At 65.3% G+C, this 20,132-nt stretch overlaps 1 protein-coding gene across 2 annotated transcripts in view; it reads right to left on the bottom strand.

Annotated features, from left to right (window-relative positions):
- Window positions 1-1,271: 1,271 nt before the first annotated feature.
- The window catches only part of ADAP1 (ArfGAP with dual PH domains 1), a 52,618-nt gene continuing 33,757 nt past the window's right edge, over window positions 1,272-20,132 (bottom strand). For both annotated transcript variants that reach the window (XM_081791623.1, XM_081791624.1), the window contains exons 3-11: window positions 19,823-19,914; window positions 16,523-16,605; window positions 10,192-10,304; window positions 9,447-9,593; window positions 3,211-3,294; window positions 2,946-3,008; window positions 2,268-2,339; window positions 1,861-2,089; window positions 1,272-1,772 (exon numbers count right to left, since the gene is read on the bottom strand). In XM_081791623.1, coding sequence (XP_081647749.1) covers window positions 1,744-1,772; window positions 1,861-2,089; window positions 2,268-2,339; window positions 2,946-3,008; window positions 3,211-3,294; window positions 9,447-9,593; window positions 10,192-10,304; window positions 16,523-16,605; window positions 19,823-19,914 — 912 coding nt within the window. In that variant the 3' untranslated portion in view covers window positions 1,272-1,743. The remainder of the gene's footprint in view (window positions 1,773-1,860; window positions 2,090-2,267; window positions 2,340-2,945; window positions 3,009-3,210; window positions 3,295-9,446; window positions 9,594-10,191; window positions 10,305-16,522; window positions 16,606-19,822; window positions 19,915-20,132) is intronic.

Raw genomic sequence — 20,132 nt, forward strand, 5'->3', positions numbered from 1 at the left:
GACTACGAGCGGCCCGTCACCCGGACGTCTGTGAGGTAAGCTCGGTGACGCCCTTTGTGGACCATGAGTTTCCTACCTTGTTTCGGAAATTGTTCCCGCCAGTGGTGAACTTGTTTCCTGTTGAAACGGGCACCACGCCTCTGCCTCCGGGCCAAGAGAGGGTCTAGACTACCAGTCCCGGAGGACTTGTGGCCTGGGCCGCTGGCCACTCGGGGAGGGGACCACGAGGTTACCCGTTCCACCTTGGAGGAGACCTCCTCGTTTCCTTGGGGAAGACGGACCAGTGACGGTGGCTTATGGTGTGGCAGCACAGCTGGGGAGGAGCAGGGCCAGTGGATGGTCTCTCCTGGGCCAGGTGGGGTCTCTGGGACTCTGGCAGTGGCCCTGGCTGACCTCTGGCTGGCCTCACCCCCAGCCCAGCTGTCTGGGGGGACCCCTACCCCGCAGCCTCTGCGCAGTAGGGTCAGGGTTGAGACGGCGGGGGGCGTGGTGCAGCCTCGCACTCCCTCTTGACCCTGCAGCCGTGCCCCTGTTCGGGCGTGCCGGGGTCCGAGCTGGCGGGCCGTGTGCTCGGATGTAGAGGGGAGAACAGGTGGTGGGAGCCGGGCCCACGAGGACAGGCAGAGGCCCTTGGACACCCTCCCCCTGGAGGTGTCCCCACTTCCTGCCATGTGCCTGAGGCCAGTGGGTAGATCTTCCTGGGACCCAGAGCCCCCCCCCCCCGAGCCTCTGACATAAATGGCCACTTTCGGATAGGATGTGAGGGTTGGTGTGATGGGTCAGGACACCCTCCCTTGGGGACTCTTTTCCAGTCCCCTCAAGGGCTGGTCCAGGCAGGACAGGGGTGAGGGGCACCGGATCACCCAGCTGGTAGCCCGTGCCCTGCACACGCTCCTCCATTCCGCCCCCCCCCCTCCGCCAAGGGTGGGCAGAGCCAGGGCGCCCCGGGGACGAGGCTTGGTGGCTGTAACTACTGTCTGGCCAACGGCACACTGGGGTCCTGCGGGGGGCAAGCTCTGCCTCTGTCTTCCAGGTGGCGGGGTGGGTCACCAGTCCGTGCCCAGCGGCAGCAGACCAGAGCTGACCCTTCATTCTCCTCCCCCATCCAGGTGCCCAGCAGGTAGGCAGGCCTGAAACCCCGACCCGGGGTGTTACAGCTCACTGGGGCCTCTGCCCCCCAGACCCTCGTGTACATGCCAGGTCAGCTCCCTGAGGACGAGGACGGTGTCCCCGTGCCAGCACCCAGGACCGCACAATTGACACACAGCAGGTGCTCAATAAATACTTGTTGAGGGGATACGTGGGAGGGGCCGGAGGGGAGGCATGCAGGCTGCCCGCTGTCCCCACAGCCCAGCCTCCTGCTCGGGCAGGGTCCTGCTCTGGTGGGCAGGGGGCAGGGTGAGTTGGTGAGGGGCCGCTGGGCTGCCCTGAGCCAGGAGGCTGGGCCCAGGCCCCGAGGAAGGGTGGTCCAGTGGACGGGGGGTGGGGTGGGGGGGTGGGCAGGGTCACATCCATGGGCAGCAGCATGATGGGGGCAGAGGTCAGGTCAGCCGGCCTGCAGTGAGGCTCCGGAGAAACGAGTCTTAGTGGCTAGAGCACAGGCCCCGCCTGGCCACGTCCAGGGCTGCCCCTGAGGGTGGGGGCCAGGAGGCCTGTCCTCCATCACCGGCCCCCTCTGGCTGCTGACTCTTCGGTGGCGTTTCCCGTGAGTCCAGCTCCCTCGGCCTCCACGACCAGCTCTTGTTAGGGTTTATGCTTGAAGTGGGCTTCCACTGGAAAAGGACAGGCGTCCGGCTGTGTCAGAGCCACGCAGGAAGTGTTGGGTTCCCCCAGCGCCCCCCCCCCCCCCCCAGCACTCACCTGCGTACTCCTGGGGCAGCATGGGTCTGTCCACGACCTTCCGAAAAGCCTCCATCCACGCCCGCTGCTCTGACTCCGTCTCACAGGCCAGCAGGAACCTGCGCTCCGGTGTCACGATGGTAATGCCGTGTGGCCAGTGGTGGCCCTGGGTGGACGGTGGGAGCCCGTCCAGCACCGTGTAGCCGCTCTCCCTGCTGCCGATGAAGACTTCCCCGCGAGCAAAGGCGTCCTGTGGGTCGGGGCCGGGCTGAGCCTCGGGGCCGGGCAGCCCAGGCCCCAGGGATGCGGCCCTCCCCTCCCGTATGTTCTCCCCGCCGCCCGTGGCCGGCAGCCCTCGGCCTGTCGTCGTGGGAGAGGAGGCATCACCCGTGAGGGCCCAGCTGACCCGGGCCAAGGCCCGTCCTTACCAGGGGATCTTTGAAGTACATGAGCCTCCGGTCGTCCATGGTGAACCAGCGCTTCCGGAAGCCTTCTGTTTGCTGTGAGAGAAACCCAGGGAATGGTCACTTAGCCTGAGGGCAGGGCCCCCACCTGTCTCCCTTCTTCACTCGGGCCTTCTGTAGGCTTGCTGCGTCCTGTTCCGTCCGCCAGATGGTGCCCCAGGACCTTTGCACTTGTACTGTCCCACCTCTGTGCCCTCCCCTCTCCTCCCCTCCCCGCCAGTTCCCCTCCTCGCTGCTCTGTGCATCTTGATCCTCCCTGGGGGCTCAGCTGGGGCTCAGCCTCAGAGTCCTGTCTGGGCCATGGGGTCACTGCGTGCGGGCTTCCATGTGGCAGGGAAGGGGGCCCCAGGCGGGTGCACAGGTACCAGATGGACAGGGGCAAAGGCACGAGGCAGGACCTGGCACTAGCTAGGATGAGTGGGTAGGGCTAACCAGAGCCCCACAGTCCTGGGTCCACGGGGCCCCTGCTTACAAAGGTTTTGGGGTCAAGATGACCCATTAGAAGCATGCCGAGAGCACAGTGAATCTTCGCCAAGGTGTGTCGCTGACCCTTCGACCCTGCACGGCCACCCCAGCCCCTGGAGGCTGAGACACTGGCCTCCAAGGAGGCCCCGGCGGCTCAGGTCAGCCAGTCAGACTCACCTTGGGCCCGGTTTTCTCCATGTATCCTTCTTTCAGGTAGTTCCGGGAGAGCTTTGGCACCAGCTGGGGCAGAAGACAGGCTCAGGCCTGGGCCTTCCCGGTCCCCACCCCCCCCTCCATCCCACCCTCATGGCCGCTGAGCTGAAACGCCCCCGCAGAAAGGAGCAGCGTCCATGGGGGCCCTCAGCTGGCCCCCCGGCCCAGCATCCCAGGCTCGGGCTGTGCCCCTCACCCCCTCCAACAGACACGAGCAGCCACCACTCACGTCGGCGTCGCTGGCGCCCGGGAACGCCACCTGCAGGTAATGGAAGCGGGCCGCGCGGAGCGCGTTGAACCAGTCCACGATCTCCTGCGGGTCAGAGGCTGGTGTGGGCCTGGGCCGTGAGCTCTGCCCCCCAGACTGTGTGCTGGGCGAGGCCTGCTGGGGGGGGGGGGGGGCAGCCCTGAGCCGGCCCAGAGCGGGGGTGGCGATGTCTGAGCCGGCCGGTCCCTGGCCCTGAGCTGACCCTGCCCCGGGCTCTGGGCGGCTCCTTTCCTCTCCTACGGAGCTGCGGTTACAAAGCATACATGTTGCCCAGAGGGAGGCCTGTTTTTAACCCCACCCGGGGCTGCCACCCCTGTCCTGTGAGGGAAAGAGCAAGAGGGTTGCTCTGCGGGAGGGGAGCCCCATCACCAGGCAGGCCGGATCCCCAGCCCCTTCCTCTCCTGGCTGCCACGCCCCGCTCTGGGCCCCCACCCCCCCGATGCTGGAATCTGCCCCAACCTCGGACGAGCCCAAACAGCTCCTTCCCCTGCCAGCACTTGGTACCCATCAGGCCGCCTCTCCCTGACCGCTGGGCAGCCCACTCCTGCCCACGGGTCACCCTGCGCCCGCCTTGGCCACAGCCGCCCCCCTCCCTCCTCTGCCATGCCTGCCTGCTGCAGATCCCACACCCTCTAACCATCCCTGCCCCTGGGGCCGGCTAGTGTCCCCTTCTGTTCTGTCCCCCACCCTCCTACACAGGACGTCCAATCCAGGCCGTGACCTCTACCTGGGCCCTGCCCACAACCCCGTTCACCCTTCCAGTGACCACTGGGCTCTCCATTTCCTCACCAGCCCCGGAGACCAGAAGGCACCGTCTCCTGCCTGCTCCCCGGCGCTGGCCTCCCGCCTCACGTCAGGCCTCCCTCGGACCATTGAAACCACACAGCTGGGTGAGTCATTGGCAGTTCGGTGACACTTTCCCAGCAAACCAACCGCTGTACCTCCAATAGAGGTGAAAGTCCAGAGCGTGGCCGCAGGCCCTGCGGGGTCGGCCCAGCCCATGCCCTTCCTCTCCTGCCGATCTCAGCCTCGTCAGCTTATCCAGCATATCCTGTTTCATCTGGCCCCAGGGACGTTGCACGTGCCATCCCAGTGTCTGTCCTCGTCCTTGGGATGTGAGTCCCCTCCCCCACAGTCAGTCACTGTTTCCAGTTCTCAATGTAGGTGGGATTTTAGCCACTTGTCTCTCCTGACAAATCGTGCACCTGCTCACTGAGGGCAGAACCACGTCAGACAGTCTTCCTTGTGTCCAGGCCTAGGGCCCGGCCCCAGCAGGTGCGCACAACCCTCTCGGGGAAGGCACCGCTGCAGACGCGTGCTGCACGTGCAAGAAGGCCCTGGTCTCAGTCTCCTGAGGAGAGAGAGGGTGGAAGCTTCTGGGTGAAGCTGAAGACTGGCTCACGTGCCTTGAGCCACGTCCCTCCTACAACCTGTTAATAGCACGTAACCTTGCGTGCAGTCTTCCAAAACCAGATGAGGAAGTAGAAAACTTGAACATGCCAGCGACTAGTAACGCAACGGAATCGGTAATCAGAGATCTCCAAGCACACAAATTACAGGACCGGACGGCTTCACCAGTGAATTCTACCGAATGTTTAAAGAAGAGTTAATACCGGTTCTCAAATTACTGCGAAAGATAGACGTAAAGCTTCCAGATTGTTCTGTGAGGCCAGCATTACCCAGATAGCAAACCAAACACAGTTAGCCAATATCAGGCCAAGAGCTCTGAGAAATAGAGAAATGGTTGAGAAATCCTCAACCAAGTACCAGCAAATCGGATCCAGTGATCATTCACCTTGATCAAGTGGGTTTATTCCAGGGATGCCAGTGTGACTCAGAGTCACAAACCAACACGGTCTGTCACGTCAACAAAACAAAGGATAAAAACCGCATGATCGTTTCACCAGATGCAGAAAAAGCAAAAGAAAGCTTTTGACAAAGTACAATCTGTTCACGATACAAACGAAGGGTTAGAGGGGACGTGCGTCAACATGATAAAGGCCTTATTGCGGGACCTGCAGCTGGGGAAACAGAACTGCTCCTCTGAGATCAGACAGTAACTCGAAGCTGCACGGAGAAACAAAGGTCTCGGGAAAGGGAAGTATTGGGGCAGTTGCACAACCTAGTTTTACTGTAACGACGGGCTGTAACTATACGTTGTGTTCTTCACATGATTTAGACTAAGACTTTGAAAGAAACAAATAGTAATTAAAAGCTACTCTTAACTGTAACTGGTTTGTAATTACATATCTTGTTTTACACGTACGTTAGGAGATAGAGCATTTAAAAGGATGACTATACACGTACGTTAGGAGATAGAGCATTTAAAAGGATGACTATTTATGCCTCAGGGCACACGGTGCACCAAGAGGTAAGACCGTGGCATCTACAACCACGGGGTGTGGTCCAGGCCGAGTGAAGGAGCAGTTTCTGCGTGTTCCTGAAGTTCAGCTACTATAAATTGGATCCAGGAGGTTATAAATTTCGGATGTTAGATGGAATCCCCATGGCAACCACAAAGAGCCACAGAACATAACACAAAAGGGAACCGGGAGGGACTTTCAACGCTCGACTACAGAAGCTCAACGCGAGAGAGGACAGGGACGCGGGAAGTGAGGGACAGCAAAGCCGTAGGCCGCGCACAACGGGACGAGCGCGAGCCAGACGGCAGGCCGTCCTTACCCACGTCCACGGGAAAGGTGAACGCGGGAAGCTCTTGGATCCACAGACAGGGAACGGCGGGCTGGACGACAGCCCGTGGTCCAGCCACGTGCCGCCTGCGGGAGGCTCGGCCGAGGTGGAGACACAGCAGGGTGGCGGTCAAAGGCGGGAAAGGAGATTCGTGCACACGGCCGCCAGGAGGCTGGAGCGTCTCGCGGACACCAGACAGACAGACTCGAAGTCAGAGCAAGGTCCCAAGGGACAAAGAAGGACGTTGCACGTTAGTAAGTCCTCGGTGCGGCCAGAAGACGTCACACACTCACACCTCGTGCCGCACCGTCACGACATACGAAGCAAAACCCGGCGGAGGTGAAGGGAGAAACAGCCTCGAATAGCAGACGGGGGTTCGATACCACGCTCGCGGTAACGGACGGCAAAGTCCGACACGGGAAACGAGGACTTCACACAAACGGCCAGATCCAACCACACGCGCCGGCCGACCGGGACGCGTTCTGGCCTGGTGCCCACGGGACGCGGCACGGGACCGACCCCACGTGAGGCCGCCTATCGGTCTCCTACCAGGTGTCCTCTCTGGCCGCGACAGGGCGGCTGCAGTTAGAAGTCAACACAAGGAAAAGTGGAACGTTCACCACTTCGTGGAAGCCACACACTTTTACGAGACGACCAGCGGACCAAAGAAGAAGCCGCGAGGGAGGTGAGCAGACACTTCGAGATGGGGGAAGGCGAAACGCCACAAAACACGGGATGCAGCCAAGCGTGCCAAAGGCGGGTCTGGCGCCGCAAACGCTGCCGTTAAAGCGCAAGGGAGGGGTCCGGTCCGCGACCTAACGGACAACGGAAGGAGGCCGACAAAGAAGAACAAGCCAGACCCAAGGCCGGCCCGAGGGAGGGGAGACTGGAGCGAGCTTGATGACGGAGGAGTAGAAACGCAGGAGAGAAAGTCAGCGAAACCGACAAGAGCCGGCTCTTCGACACGAACGGCAGTTGGCGAGCCTTGAGCCGGACGGACTAAGAAACACACTCGGGCCACTAAAATCAGACTCAAAAGCGGGGACACTGCCACCAGAAATCAAAGGGTCCAGGAGACAGCGCTGTGAACAAGGTCGCCGACGACGGGGGAACCAAGATGAAGTGGATAAATCCCTGGAAGGGAAAGGCCGCCAAGACGAACCCGTGAAGAAATGCACGGTGTGCACGGGCCGGTAAACGAGTCAGGAGCCCCCCTCGGGAATCAACACTTCCCAGCAAAGAGGGGCGCCTGGGCAGCTCAGTATGTTAAGCGTCTGACCTGATTTTGGCTCAGGTCGTGATCTCACGGTTTGTTAGATCAAGCCCCGCATCGGGCTCTGAGCGGAGTATGGAGCCTGCTTGGGACTCTTTCTCTCTCCCCCTCTGTCTCTGCCCCTCCCCTGTTCGCTCACTCTGTCTCTCTATCAAAGTAAATAAACATTTTTAAAAGTTTCCAACAAAGAAAAACCCTGGTCCTGACACCCTCACTGCCGTTCCACCAAACATTTCAAGGATAACCCACACCAGTCCTTCTCAAACGTCTCCAAAAAAATTGGAGAGGAGGGAACACTTCCTAACTCCTAGGCAGCCAGTGCAACCCTGATTACCAAAGCCAGACAAAAATAGAAGATGGCCACGGACCGATATCCCATGTGAACACTGACGCAAAAACCCTCCACCACATACTAGCCAACGATTCAGCATATTTAAGGGTTATACGTCACGACTGAGTGGGATTTATTCCTGAAACGCAAGGAATTTTCAAGAAATCAATGAATGTAATACATTGTATTAACAGAGTAAAGGAAGAGTAAACCACATCACCACCTCAGTTGGTGGATAAAATGCATCTGCCAGAATTCGTACAGAAGCTCTGGGAACCTGAGTCATAACAGTTCTAAAAAACAAACATGGAAGAGTCACCCTTCTAATTTCAGCATTTATTGCAAAGCCACAGCAATCCAAATTACCTGGCACACAGACCAATGGGAGCGGTTACGTTATTTTTTGAGAAAGGGCGCCACCGCCACCCGACAGGGGAAAGGACAGTCTTTTTCAACCAAGTGTTCGGAAAAGTGGACGTCCTCATGAAGAAGAATGAAGTTGGACCCTTACCTCACACCACACACAAAAATGAACTCCAAGTGGATCAAGGACAAGGTAAGACTGGCCACTACAGATCTTAGAAGAAAACACAGGCAGAAGCTTCGTGGCGTCGGACACGGCCATGATCGTGCTGACGTGACCCCGAAGGCACAGGCAGCAAGAGACAAGTTGGACTTTTTGCAAATTGTGAACTCGCGTCCTTCAGATGACACTCTCCACAGAGTAACAGGGACCCACAGGCGGGAGAATGTTTTCAGATCACCCGATAAGGGCGTCACATCCAGAACATACAGAAAATCTACATCTCGGCAACGGACCACCCACCTCATTCCAAAACGGGCAAAATGGGAACCGAGTACACATTTCTCCAGACACAACGTGCAGGTGCCCCTCACACGTCACAACGGCCAGAATCAGAAACCAGGAGCCGGTGCTGGCGAGGACGCAGAGAAACGAGCCGCGTGCCCTGCTTACGGCGATGCCGAGTGGCGCCGCTGCCACGGAAACCAGTGTGGTGGTTCCTCAAAAAACGAAACGGTGACCCCGCGATGCCACAATTCCTCTCCCGGCTGTATAATCACAAACACTGAACGCGGGGTCTCAGGTGTCGCTACCTCGATGTTCACAGCAGTAGCGTTCACGGCCACCAGCAGGTGCCACCCAAGGGTCTGTCGGAGGAGGAAGGGATAAACCACAGGTGGTCCATCCACACGACCACTCGGCCTCGGAAAGGAAGGAAGCAAGGACACCCGCTACCATGTGGACAGCCCTGAGGCTGTGGTGCTGAGTGACTCGAGCCAGACGCAGGAGAACACGACACCGGGATCCACTCACACGAGGTCCTGGAGTGGTCAGACTCACAGAGCAGACGGCGGGGCAGGGGGGCCGGGTCAGGGTCGCTATGGGGAGATGGGACGTTCTGGAGACCGATTTGGGGGGCCGGCTTCACAACAACGAATGTACCTAATACCCCGGAAGCAAATGCTTAAACGTGAGAATGTGCATTTTAACGCAATAAAAGGAGAAAAGGTTGTTGACAGGTGGTTGCCAGGTGCTTGTGTCTGAAGCCTCACAGACACGTTTTGCCCTTGAAACCACGGGCACGTGGTCTGCAGCCAAACGTGGGACAAAATCCAAAGAACAATGATGAGAATCCCCCAGTGGCCAAAAGGACAGACCCCGAGGTGTTTGCAGGGAGCTCCCTCCACCCTCAGGCTGCAGGGGTGCAGGGTGGGAGGCGGGGGGGACGGCCACGGAGCAGGACGCTGCGCACACGCCCCCAGACCGTGGCCCTCTTCCGTGTGGGCCCCTCCGGGTCCCATCCCCCACGAGGGCCCAGCTGGCTCCGCGCTCGCCGTGGGGGCGGGGCTCTCCCGAGACGAGGGCAGCCCGGCACCCACCTTCCCGTCCTCGTGGTAGACAAAGATGTTGCGGGTGCTGTTGTCCTTCAGGTAGGTGATCTGCAGGCCATGGGGGTGGCCGATCTTGGCCGGCTGGAAGGTGGCGTTCAGATGTTCGATCTTCATGACGGCCTTGGGCTCCTTGGCCTGGAAGCAAGGCCGTGCCTTAGCTCCGGGTGGGCGGGGGAGCGGGCAGTGCGGTCCTGTGGGCGCTGGCTGTGCTCTGTGGCTTTGGGCAAGGTGCTTACCCTCTCTGGACCTGGTTTCCCTGACCCGTAAGCCAACGGCAACTGGCGCTTGGCACCTAGGTGGACCCTCCTCTGCTCCTTTGGCGCTGAGCGCCTCTGTCCCGTGTGCCCCCTGCGCAAGGCCGGGCACGGTCCCCCACACCGCTCCCGTCCCGCCAGCCTGGCTTTCCTCTCTGCCTGGGGGGCCGGCAACCGTACCCTCGGCTCTTTGTGTCACGGGGCCACGTTCTGATCTGGAACTGGTCTGGGTGGGGGCAGGGCTCGACCTGCCCCTCCCCTGCTCGCCGCCCGGGCGTGCCCAGCAGGGAAGGGCTCGCTGGTTCTGTTCCTGGCATTGCCAACCCAGGCCTGGCCCCAGGGAACACTGAGGTGGACGGGGGCGGGGGGAGGGGGGCGGGCATCCCCATCCCCACGGGAGGGGCAGTGTGGCTTCCGGGAACTGCGTGCGGGCAGCTGGGGACCACGTGCAGCCACAACAGACCCTGGGCCCAGCTCACGTCATTTCTGTTGAAATACTTCAGGGACCCCTCTCGCTCAGTCAGCACAAACTTCCGGCTTAGAAACTGCCCGTTGTCCCGGCCTCGCTTCCAGAGGGAGCCTTCTCGGTATCCTGGGGGGGAGAGAGGGCAAGGGTCAGAGGGTCACAGTGGACCACAGCCAAGGCCATCGTCCTGACCCGCACAGAGCATGGTCCCGCCCCTCGCCAGGAGACCCGTCAGCCTCTGGGCTGGGAAGCTGGGTGCGCGCGGGCCAGACGGGCCCACGGTGCAGGGGCCCGAGACCACCCCTCCCCAGCACGCTGCCCGCTGCTGCCTGCCGTTTGGGCCATTTTTCCTTTTTCTTCCCGGAGGCATAATAAACACACGGAAGGGGTGCGGTGCGGCCCCGTGCGCAGGCCCACGGGCCCCTGTGGAGACGCCTGTGGGGCCGCCCGCGCCGGGCAGCCCCGAGGTACCCACCGCGGAGTCCTCGGGACCGCAGGCGTGAGGGGGTTCTGGGGATGGGCGAGCGTCCTGCATTGTCCAGAGGGCCCGAGGTCATCACGAGGGTCCTTGCAGGCGGGCGACCGCGGAGATGCGGGAGCGGACCCGCCCTGGCCTTCTCTCCGGCCCCCGGACCCAGGCTGCGGCCCTCCCCTCCGGATCCGCGGGACCGCCAGTCTGTGTCGTCCTGAGGCACGCGAGTTTGGGCCGGCCGCTGCGGCAGCTTTTGGAAGGGAACGCTGCCCCCTCCCGTGCACGCTCCTGCCCCCAGACGCCCCCTTCTCTTTCGTTCCTGCCTCACTCCCGTTGACTTCGCCTGTTCAAGACCTGGTCCGGCGCCCGGCTGTGCCTTCCCCCGACAGCGCGCGTGCGGACCGTGTGCGGCTCCTTCCTTTTTGCTGGGTGGGGCCCACCCGGTGCCACCGCGGCTCCGGGCGCCTGCCGTCCTTGGGCGCGTTCCACGGCGGGGCTGCCGGCCGCGGTCAGGGCTTGTGGGTTCCGGGACGAATCGCCCCACGGTTCCACCTGTTCTGCCCCGGGTGCGGGGGGCTCCCTGGGGCTCACGTCCGGCCGCCCCCCTGGGCCGTCAGCCACGCGCGGGGCCGTCTGAGGCTGGTCCAGGACGGGAGGAGGAGGCGGCCGGGCCCGGGGCTGCTCGTGCCGGCCCCTCGCCCCGCTCAGCACCCCCCAGAGCCCGACAGCCCTGGCCGCCTCCCGTTCGGATGCCACCTCCAGGCCCTGACCCCACCGCGCCTCCCCTCTGCGGCCCTGGCAGCCCCCTCCCGGACACCACGGAGACCGGGGCTATTTTCTCTGCTCTAGAGACACGTGGCCAGAAAAAGGCGCAGCCTGGCGTCGGGGAGGGGGCAGCTGGTGCCGCTCAGTCTGTCCCGGGACGGAGTGCCGAACGGGGCCTCTCCCCTCCCCCCCCCCCCCCCCCCCCGACTCGGAGGCTCCTGCATACGGCACCAGCAGGCACCTCCCCACCGCGTGCACCGGGGAGCAGGGCCACCACCATGTCCCCAGGCCCACACAGGGCCCTACCGTGAATGTCTGTTGACTAAACGAACAGCCACCCAGGGCAAAGCTGCAAGTGCACTTGCCTCCCCGGGTCTTTGTGAGCAAGTGTCCACACCCACCGGGAAGCGGGGAACACAGGTTCCGCCCGGCAGGTGGGGCCCCCACACCTGCAAGGACGGTCCCCACCAGCATCTCCGGCTGGGCCCCCAACACACACGGCCCCATTTGGTCCCCAGAAAGCCCTCCGCGCTGTTATCCTCGTGCAGGAGGGGAAACAGGCCCAGAGGCATGGAGCGCGCAGCAGGACCCCCGCGGCCCGGCCCGCCCACCCGCCTTGCCCGCCGGGCCCAGCAGGTGGCAGCAGCGCCCGCGACCCACACTCCTGCAGGCCCAGGCCCTGCTGGAAGTGGTGGGGGGGGGGGGGGGCGGGGGCAGCAAGCACGGGCCCCAAACCGCTCTGGCTCCCGGGCCACGTGGGTCCCGACGGCCAGCCGCCGGGAGGCCTAATTCTAGCAGCGGCAGTATTTTCGGACGGGCGCTGGCCGGGGTCCCCGACTGGCCCCAGCAGCAGGACGCTTTGGCCCGGAGCCCGAAGCCAGCGGCCGGCCGTGTTCGCACCCGGCCCTGCCGGGGGGGTAGGCCTGCCCAGCCCTGGCCGGGGAAGGACGCCCGCCCCCCACACCCGGGGCCACACCCCGGGGTTCTAGCCCCCTGCAGGCTCCGGGGCTCCTGGCCATCGTGCCGCACGCCTACACAGCCTGGGGTGTGTCGATGCCCCACCCTTCCCCACACCCCTGCCAGAGGGGTCTCTCCAGGCGGCACGGGGCCCAGGGTGCCCTGCGGACGCGCACCCCCGGAGCTGGGCTGAGCGGGGAGACTGTTTACTCCCAAGGGCTGACCAGCCCCGGGGCAGAGGCCAGATGGTTCACTCAGCATTTACTAAGCGCCTACTGTGTGCCGGGCCCCACCACCCCCTGGGAAGCCGGACCGGCCAGCCCACCTCCCGGCCCCACTCGCTGCCTCTCCCCAGAAGCCCCGCGTGGAGCGCCAGGAGGACGTGCGGGGAGAAGGTGCCGGGCCCCCAGGGGACACCGCTGCTCACCCCCCCCCCCCCCCCGGGGCGGCCCGAGCAAACCAGAGGAACGGACCATCCCCAGGGCGGGCCGGCGCCCGGGGCTGGACGTGCGGGGAGAAGGTGCTGGGCCCCGCCTCGGCCGCAGGGGCTGCAGAGCCGCTCGCTCGTTGACGCGGACGGGGAACCGCCACGCGCTTCTCACACGACGCAGAGAGAACGGAAACCACATTCCCGTGAAAGCCTGAGCACAACGCTCGCGGCGGCTGCAACCGGACACAAGCTGGGGACTCGTCCGCGCACACGGCACTGCTCTGCGCGGGAAGGAGCGCCGGGGACGGGCGCAGCGCGGGCCAGTGTCGGCCGTGTCACGCCACACTCCAGAGGTGCCACGTCACTGGCTCCACGTAGTGACTCCGGGGCAGAGCGGGGGCCGGGAGGGGAGGCCGGCGATGGCCCTCAGGGTCCTGGTTGATCGGGAGTGTCCCGCATCTGCCTTTGTCACGGCTCACAGAACTGTCCCCTTCACGGGCACGGAGCTTATACGTGGATTGTATCTTTGATTTCTTAACTGGAGCCGGGACACGTGGCTTCCCGTGCCCAGACCCGGGGCGGCCCTCCCAGGACGGGAGACGCCCGGTGGAGAGGAGGTGTTCTCTGGGCACAGAGACAGGGCCCGGGGAGGCACCAGGGAATCGGAGGCCCACGGCAGCCTCCTCCCGAGAAGGGCCAAGACCTGGTTCCCGGCCCGTAAGTTCTAGACCCCGAGAGGTTGACGCAGGGTCCCAGGCCTGGCCCCCCTTGCCCCCCTCTCCCTGCTGCCCCAGCCAGCCCCCCGGTCCCCCCGCCTGCCCCCGCAGCCCTCCCCGCCCCGCTGGGGGACCAGCACAGCCTTGCGCGTGGCCAACTCCACACGCCGCACACCCCGATCCCCACGTACAACATACTCGAGGGAGCAGCCGACGGTCCCGAGCTCCGTGGGGGCCCGCTCGCATCCACGTCGGTGCGGGGGTGAGGGGCCCGTCAGCCTGCCCCCTCCCAGACAGACCCCCCCCCCCCCGAGCACCTTCACTCTACGGGACCCCACCAGCCACCACCCCAGGGATGCCTCAGGCCCACTGGCTGCCCCGCATGCAACGCCATTTGATGCTTAACAACGACCCCGCGCTGAGCACTGTGTCCTCCCCGCTACACAGATGGGGAAACCGAGGCACGGGGGGATGGGCTCTGTCACACAGGGAGCCCCTGGCTCATCCTGTGACAGTGAGGACAAAGGCGGGGCGGGGTGCAAACTGGGGACCGGCCCTGCTTTGCACAGACAGGAGGGGACACAGGGAGACGGGGCGAACCACCCCCCGCCCCCAGCCCCGGCAGGAACGGGGTCCGAAGCCTAGGCAGGAAGTGCTGTGTCTGTCGGTGACTGGGGGCGGCCTGGGCAGCCAGGCCCTCTGGACAACAGGGGGCATTGTCCTCCCAGTGAAAGGCGGCCATTGAAGCCCTGGCTCGAGGCGGGGCACAGGGTGGGGAGGCAGCCGTCACCAGGGTCACCCCTGCGAGCTGGGGTGGGGCAGGTGGAGACACCCTATGCCTACATGCCCGCGACCTTGTCCAAGGGCGGGGAGCGCCAGCCTGGTGCCTGTCCGTCCAGGGTCCGTCCGGAGCCCGGGCCGTGTGGCCGCCCCTCGCCCCTCGCCCCTCGCTCCCAGACACCAGGCGGTGCCTGGCCTGCGCGTGACCCGGTGGGAGCCCAGGGCCCACTCCACACCTGGCGACCGCAGGGCACTATGAACTACCCCGTTCTCGGCGGCCCTGCCGAGTCCCCACAGCCCTACGATGCCCAAAGGCGCCACCAGCTTCTCGGTCTTCCCTGCAGGCCGTGACCTTGACATCTTCGAAGAGCGCTGGTCAGCTCTTCGGGTCAGGGCCCCCCACGCAGGTCCGTCTGGGGTCTCCCTGAGGCGGAGCAGAGGCTTTATGTCTTCGGCCAGAAGGCCACGGAAGCCACGCTGCCCGTGCACCGGGGCCCCGTCCAGCCTGGTTGCCGCGGGTTAGGCGGGTCCGGCACTTCTCCGCCAGGGACACCCTTTCCCTCCGTCCTAATCCGACCCCACGGGAAGACGCTGGGGGACGTGCCAACCCCGCCCCTCCTCCAGCCCCCCGCGGGTTTCAGCCCCGCCGTGGGCCCGTCCACACCTGCTCCGCCGGGAGTCCGCCCGGGGCCCGGCCCTCCCTCCCTGGCCCGTCCCTCCGTGGGCTCACGGGCGTGGCTTCCCCTGTGGCACCTTTGGCGCCCACGTCCCCTCACACAACTGTGCCGAGCCCTTCCTCCCGGGGCCACGTGTGGTGGTCACCGGCCGGCCCCACCTCCTACTGGGGGCGCAGGCTCCCGCCACGGCCCCTCCGAGCTGCAGGGCGGCCACGGCTTCGCCTCTGCTGTGCCCGGGCCTCACCGGGCCCCCGGGGCTGGAGGCCTCCCCGAGCCCCGCGTCTCCCTTCCTCCCCCTCCGAGGGGCCCGGCTAAACTGCATTCGGGTGGCCAGTGGGTGTGTCATCCCCTGGGCCCGAGAAAATGCTCTTGTGGCAGGAAGTGCTCCCGGGAATCCCCTGGTGCTCCTCACAGGACTGGGGGAGGGGCGCCCGACGAGGAACCACAGGGCCGGGACTCCTCAGTGGTTGCCGGCCCCCCAGGTGCCCCTGCCCTACCCCCTGGACGCCGGGCTGGGGTGGGGGGCCACTCCCTCCGTCTCAGCAGAGCACTGCGCCGGCTTGGGGTCTGGGGCATCCAGCCAGCCGGGCACCGGAAGCTGCGGGGCCTGGTGCCCCTGGAGGCCCCCGCCTGGGAGACCCAGGAGGGCACGTGTGGGGCACCGGGGAGGCCTCTGTGGTGAGCGGGTGAGATCCAGAGGCCGTGTGGGGCTGTGGTTCCGGCTCCTCTGGGTCCCCAGGCTTGTGGGGGGTCGGTCCCCGAGGCCGACCTCTGAGGCCCGTGCACCAGCACCTCCCACGTGACTTGGAGCGTGGCCTTGCCCCAAGGGGGGGCCTGGTGAGGACCCGGGCGGGGGCTGCCCACGGCCCGCGTGGGCCCTGAAACCGGGACGCCAGCACCCTCCGCCAGCCCCGCGGGGTCCGGTGGAGAGGCGACCGTCTGCACGGCTGTGGCCTTGTGGGGCCACGGGCTCGGGGCCGCTGGTGTGTCCCTCCTGAGGACCCCCTGCTCCTGGCCTGTCTCACACACGCACGAGATGCTGGGGACGCTTCCCGAGGGGAACGGTGGTGGCGGCAGCTACGGGCAGAGAGGACTCCCGGCCGGCCCCGCGGCCGCGGTGGGAGGCACAGGGGGGACCTGGCCCTCGTGGACCTCAGCGCCTGGGATGGACCCACGCACTCCGGCCGTGGACCGGTCTGGTGCCCGCACCCCTCACTTCCGGAACCCAGCAGGGCCCCTCCCGTCACCCCTGCCCCATCTTCCGGCCCCGGCCCCACCCAGGCCGAGTCCGTCACTCCCCTCCCACCAGCACCTGGTCACCCTTCGGGTGCCCGCCGCGGCCCCGAGGCGCCAGCCCCGTCGGAGCTGTGCTGTGGGTGACCATGGGGTCCGAGCACCGGGCCGCCCAGCTCAGTGTCAGGAGGACCGGACACGGGCCAGACCAGTTAGGCCTGCCAGCGCCTCGGGCAGGGAGGAGAGACACAGAGACAGGCAGGGACAGAGAGATAAGGACAGAGACAGACACAGAGGGACACGCGCACTCTTACCTGCGGAGTACGGCTCCTGCTTCTCCGGGTGGGTGAACTCCAGCCGTTCGTACTTGGCCCGGATCCACTGCTCCCGCAGGAGCCTGGGGAGGGAGGGCAGAGTAAGCCCCGGGCCGAGCGGGACCGCGGGGCGTGGGGGCCCCTGGCACCCCACGGCCACGCGGCCACTGAGAGCGCGCGTGTCCACCCTTGCCGACGGCAGGGCCGAAGGGCCGCCCGCTTTGATTTTCAAAATCATTTGCTGGTCAGACAGGTCTGCCACTAACACCTCCTCCTGAGAAGACAAGAAATGGCCCCCGGGGGCGCCTGGCTGGCTCGGCCGGAGGAGCCTGCGACTCTTGATCACGGGGTTGTGGGTTCAAGGCCCCGCACTGAGGGCAGAGATTACAAAAAAAAAAAAAAAAAAACCTAAAAAATTGGCTCTGACTCACGTGGCCGTAACGCGACCACCGAAAGCGCTGATTCTGGCAGCTCACGGCGCCTCTCCAAGGTTATGCCGCCGTCACCCCCAAGAGGACCCCCGTGCCCACCAGCGCCCCCCCCCCCAGCCCCCAACCACAGTCCACTTCCGCACGGAATCGGGCGGGTACGAGGCTGTCTGGGTCAGCCCCACCGGGGCGTCATTCCTTTCTGTCCACCGGCCCTCGAGGTGCACCCCCGCCCACCGCCCCCCGGGAGGGCTGCCCCAGAGGCGGCAGAGGGCCGTCTGCCCGGAGCGCCCGCTCATGCCCGTGGTGGGTCCTGCCAGACGGCCCGCTGCCCACGGCCCTCGCGGCCCCTCCACCGGGCGAGGCAGCGGCTTCCTCGCCCTCCTCGCCCTGCGGCCCCTGGGGCCCGACCCCCCTCGGAAGGGGCCATCCGACGACACGTCTGGGACCCCGGCACGGCCCTCGGGCTCGGAGGCCCTTCCTGCCGCGTGCGGGGGCCTCCCCGGGCCCGGCACAGAGGCTCCCGGCGGCAACAGCGGGACTAAGCCCTGGGAGCAGGCACGGGAGGGGGTCCCCGCGCTGCTTGGCAGGCACATCCCGGACCGCTCGGCCCCCGGGGACCCCACGGCCAGGGTGTCGCGGCAGGGGGCCCCGCCCTCCGGAGGCCATCTGGCCCGGCCTCCCGCACCAGGGAAAGCCGGCAGCGACGGGGTTCCCGCTATACGTGAGGCCCGGCGACGAGGGAGGCAGTGCCCACACCCCGTCTCGGGCCGCTGATGAAACCCCAGACCTGCTCTGCGTTCTCGGGAGCTGAGGGCGGCCAGGCTTCGCCGCCTCCCCGCCTGCCCCGTGCCCTCCGCCCTCCCCACAGCAGACCCAGACCTCCTGTCATTTCATCCGCCTGGTTTCAGAGGCCATTAAGGGATGAACTGTGTCCCCCACCCATGAAAAGACGTTGGGTCCTAACCGACACTGCAGACCGGCCCCCGTTTGGATGGATTAACGGGTCATGATGAGGTCGCCCCGGAGTCGGGGCGCCCTCGGGGTGGGGGGAGTCTGCACAGACACAGGACGGCCACGTACAAGCCGAGGAGGGGGCTCAGGGGACCCCACAGGCACCTCGACCTCGACCTCCAGGATGTGGGAACAGTGAATTTCTGTTGCAAAAGCTGAACACCCGGTGTTTCGTCACCCTGGCCCCCGGAAGCCAGCACGGGGCCCCTGCCAGCCGGGCACCCTGCCCGCTGAGGGCTCGGGGGGCTCCTCCAGGTTCCGCCGAGGCTGCCTGCTGAGCCCATGTCACAGGAAGCCAGGGGCCGGCTGACAGCAGAGGGAAAACCGGGAGGGCCCTGGCGACCTTCTTCCCGCCGTGTGAGGACCGAATGCCAGGCCAGCGGGGCAGACACGGGAAGGGAACTGGGTCCCGCCCCCCTCTGAGTCACCGCCTGACACTAACACGGCCTGATCCGCAGGCCTTCTGAGCACGGCTCCTCATGGGCCCCGTGCCCCGGGCAGGGGGACACGCCCCCCACCAGGCCATCCTCACGACACCTGGGAGCCTCCCTGTCTCCGCAGTGTGCACATCTGAATCCCCACGGTTTACAAAGGGATTCCACCACACCTCCTACCGCTGCACGGCTGTCCACAGGCAGCTTGGTGGGTCGGCTGCCACACCTCCCTGGTCAGCTTTCCCCACGAGGGGCTGGGACCTCACCCTTGCAGATGTCTGCACCCTCCTGGGCCTCTGGGGCTTGGCCTGGGCAGACCCGAACACCCACGGAGTGTGGGGGCCAGGGCAGGCTCGGCTCCCACAAACCTCCGCCTGGCGGAAGCTTCCGGAAGGCAAGGCCTGCCCCGGGTCGGCACACTCACCACCCTGGGACGCCCGGTCACCTGATGGGTCCTGACCACACTGCCCCAGCAAGGGGCAGGGATGGTCTCTGTGAGCATGTCCTGGCAAGGGCGTGGCCTGTGTTCCAGTCTGTCCCTTGTCATACACTCAGACAGAAGGGACATATGGGGACACATGCAAATAACCAGACCACAGGGCAGCCTGTGGCCGGGGCGATAAAATCACGTCTCACAAATAGCTGTCCGGCCTCGCTGATTCACACTGGGACATGAATGGCCTGGCGTGGCCTCAGGGTCCAGATTTCCCCGGGAGCCCAGAAGCAGTGGGGTCTCGGGATGTGACACGGTGTCTGCATGGGGGTGGGTCCCTGGCAAGGCGTCCTGTCCCCAGAGACCCGCAGCCAACAGCATATCACCGGCCCGGGAGGTGGGTGGGCCAGGTCCCCACCTTCCTTTCCAAGAAAGGGCAGCTCACCCCCAGGCAAGTGGCCACGAGGTCTCCCACCTGCCCCCATGGGAACAGGGCTCCCCAGCATAGAGACCACGTCCCAAGTGCTGGTTCCAGCTCGTCTGCTGGCATCTGTGTCACCCTGAGAAACTCACCCAACCCCTCTGGGCCCCCAGGAACACCCTTGTCAAAAGAGGGCCATTCGTTCCGAGCTGTGGCTGCCACCGTGGACGAGGAGAGGCGGTTGGTGGGGGGCGGGTCTGGGCGGCACCCCAGGGCCAGGCCTGTGCTGGGAGCAGAGGGCCGAGGCGTCCCTGGCGGCGATGCCCAGGGAGGGAGGGAATGCAGGGAGGTCTAGCGACGCCGGGGGAGGGGATGACTGGCTTGGGTGGGGGGACAGGGGGACACCCTGAGACAGGCGGTCGCACAGGTGCAGCTTCTCAGCATCCTCCTCAGACCTCCGGGGGCGCTCGAGGGCCCCCAGCAAGGACCCCACCGCCCAGCCACCGGCCCGGGCCCACACCCGCCCCCCTCCGGTCTTCCAGCCCCAGACAAAACCGCTCGGCAACTTACTGGCAATCAGAGGACGTGGGCCGGTAGTAGAAGGGAGGCACTTTGGACTCATACGCGTCTCTCGCAGCGTCATTTCCATGGGAGGCCATGAACTGTGGAGAGAGGACAGGGTCAGTGCTCCCGGAGGCCAGGGCCGGGCCGGCTGATCCCCAGCCGCTCCTGTCCCAGCGAAGGTGGTTCGCAGTGGCCGCGGGGACAGGACCTGCACTTCCGGGTAGAAGGGGCGCTGGGGAGGGTGGCAGAGAGGCCGGGCCCTGCATACATCCCCCGGGACGGCAGCGCTGTGCCCTCCGCCCGAGGTGCCCCGTCC

Source organism: Panthera onca, chromosome E3 (assembly GCF_046562875.1).
Source record: "Panthera onca isolate mPanOnc1 chromosome E3, mPanOnc1 haplotype 2, whole genome shotgun sequence".
Classification (NCBI taxonomy): Eukaryota; Metazoa; Chordata; class Mammalia; order Carnivora; family Felidae; genus Panthera; species Panthera onca.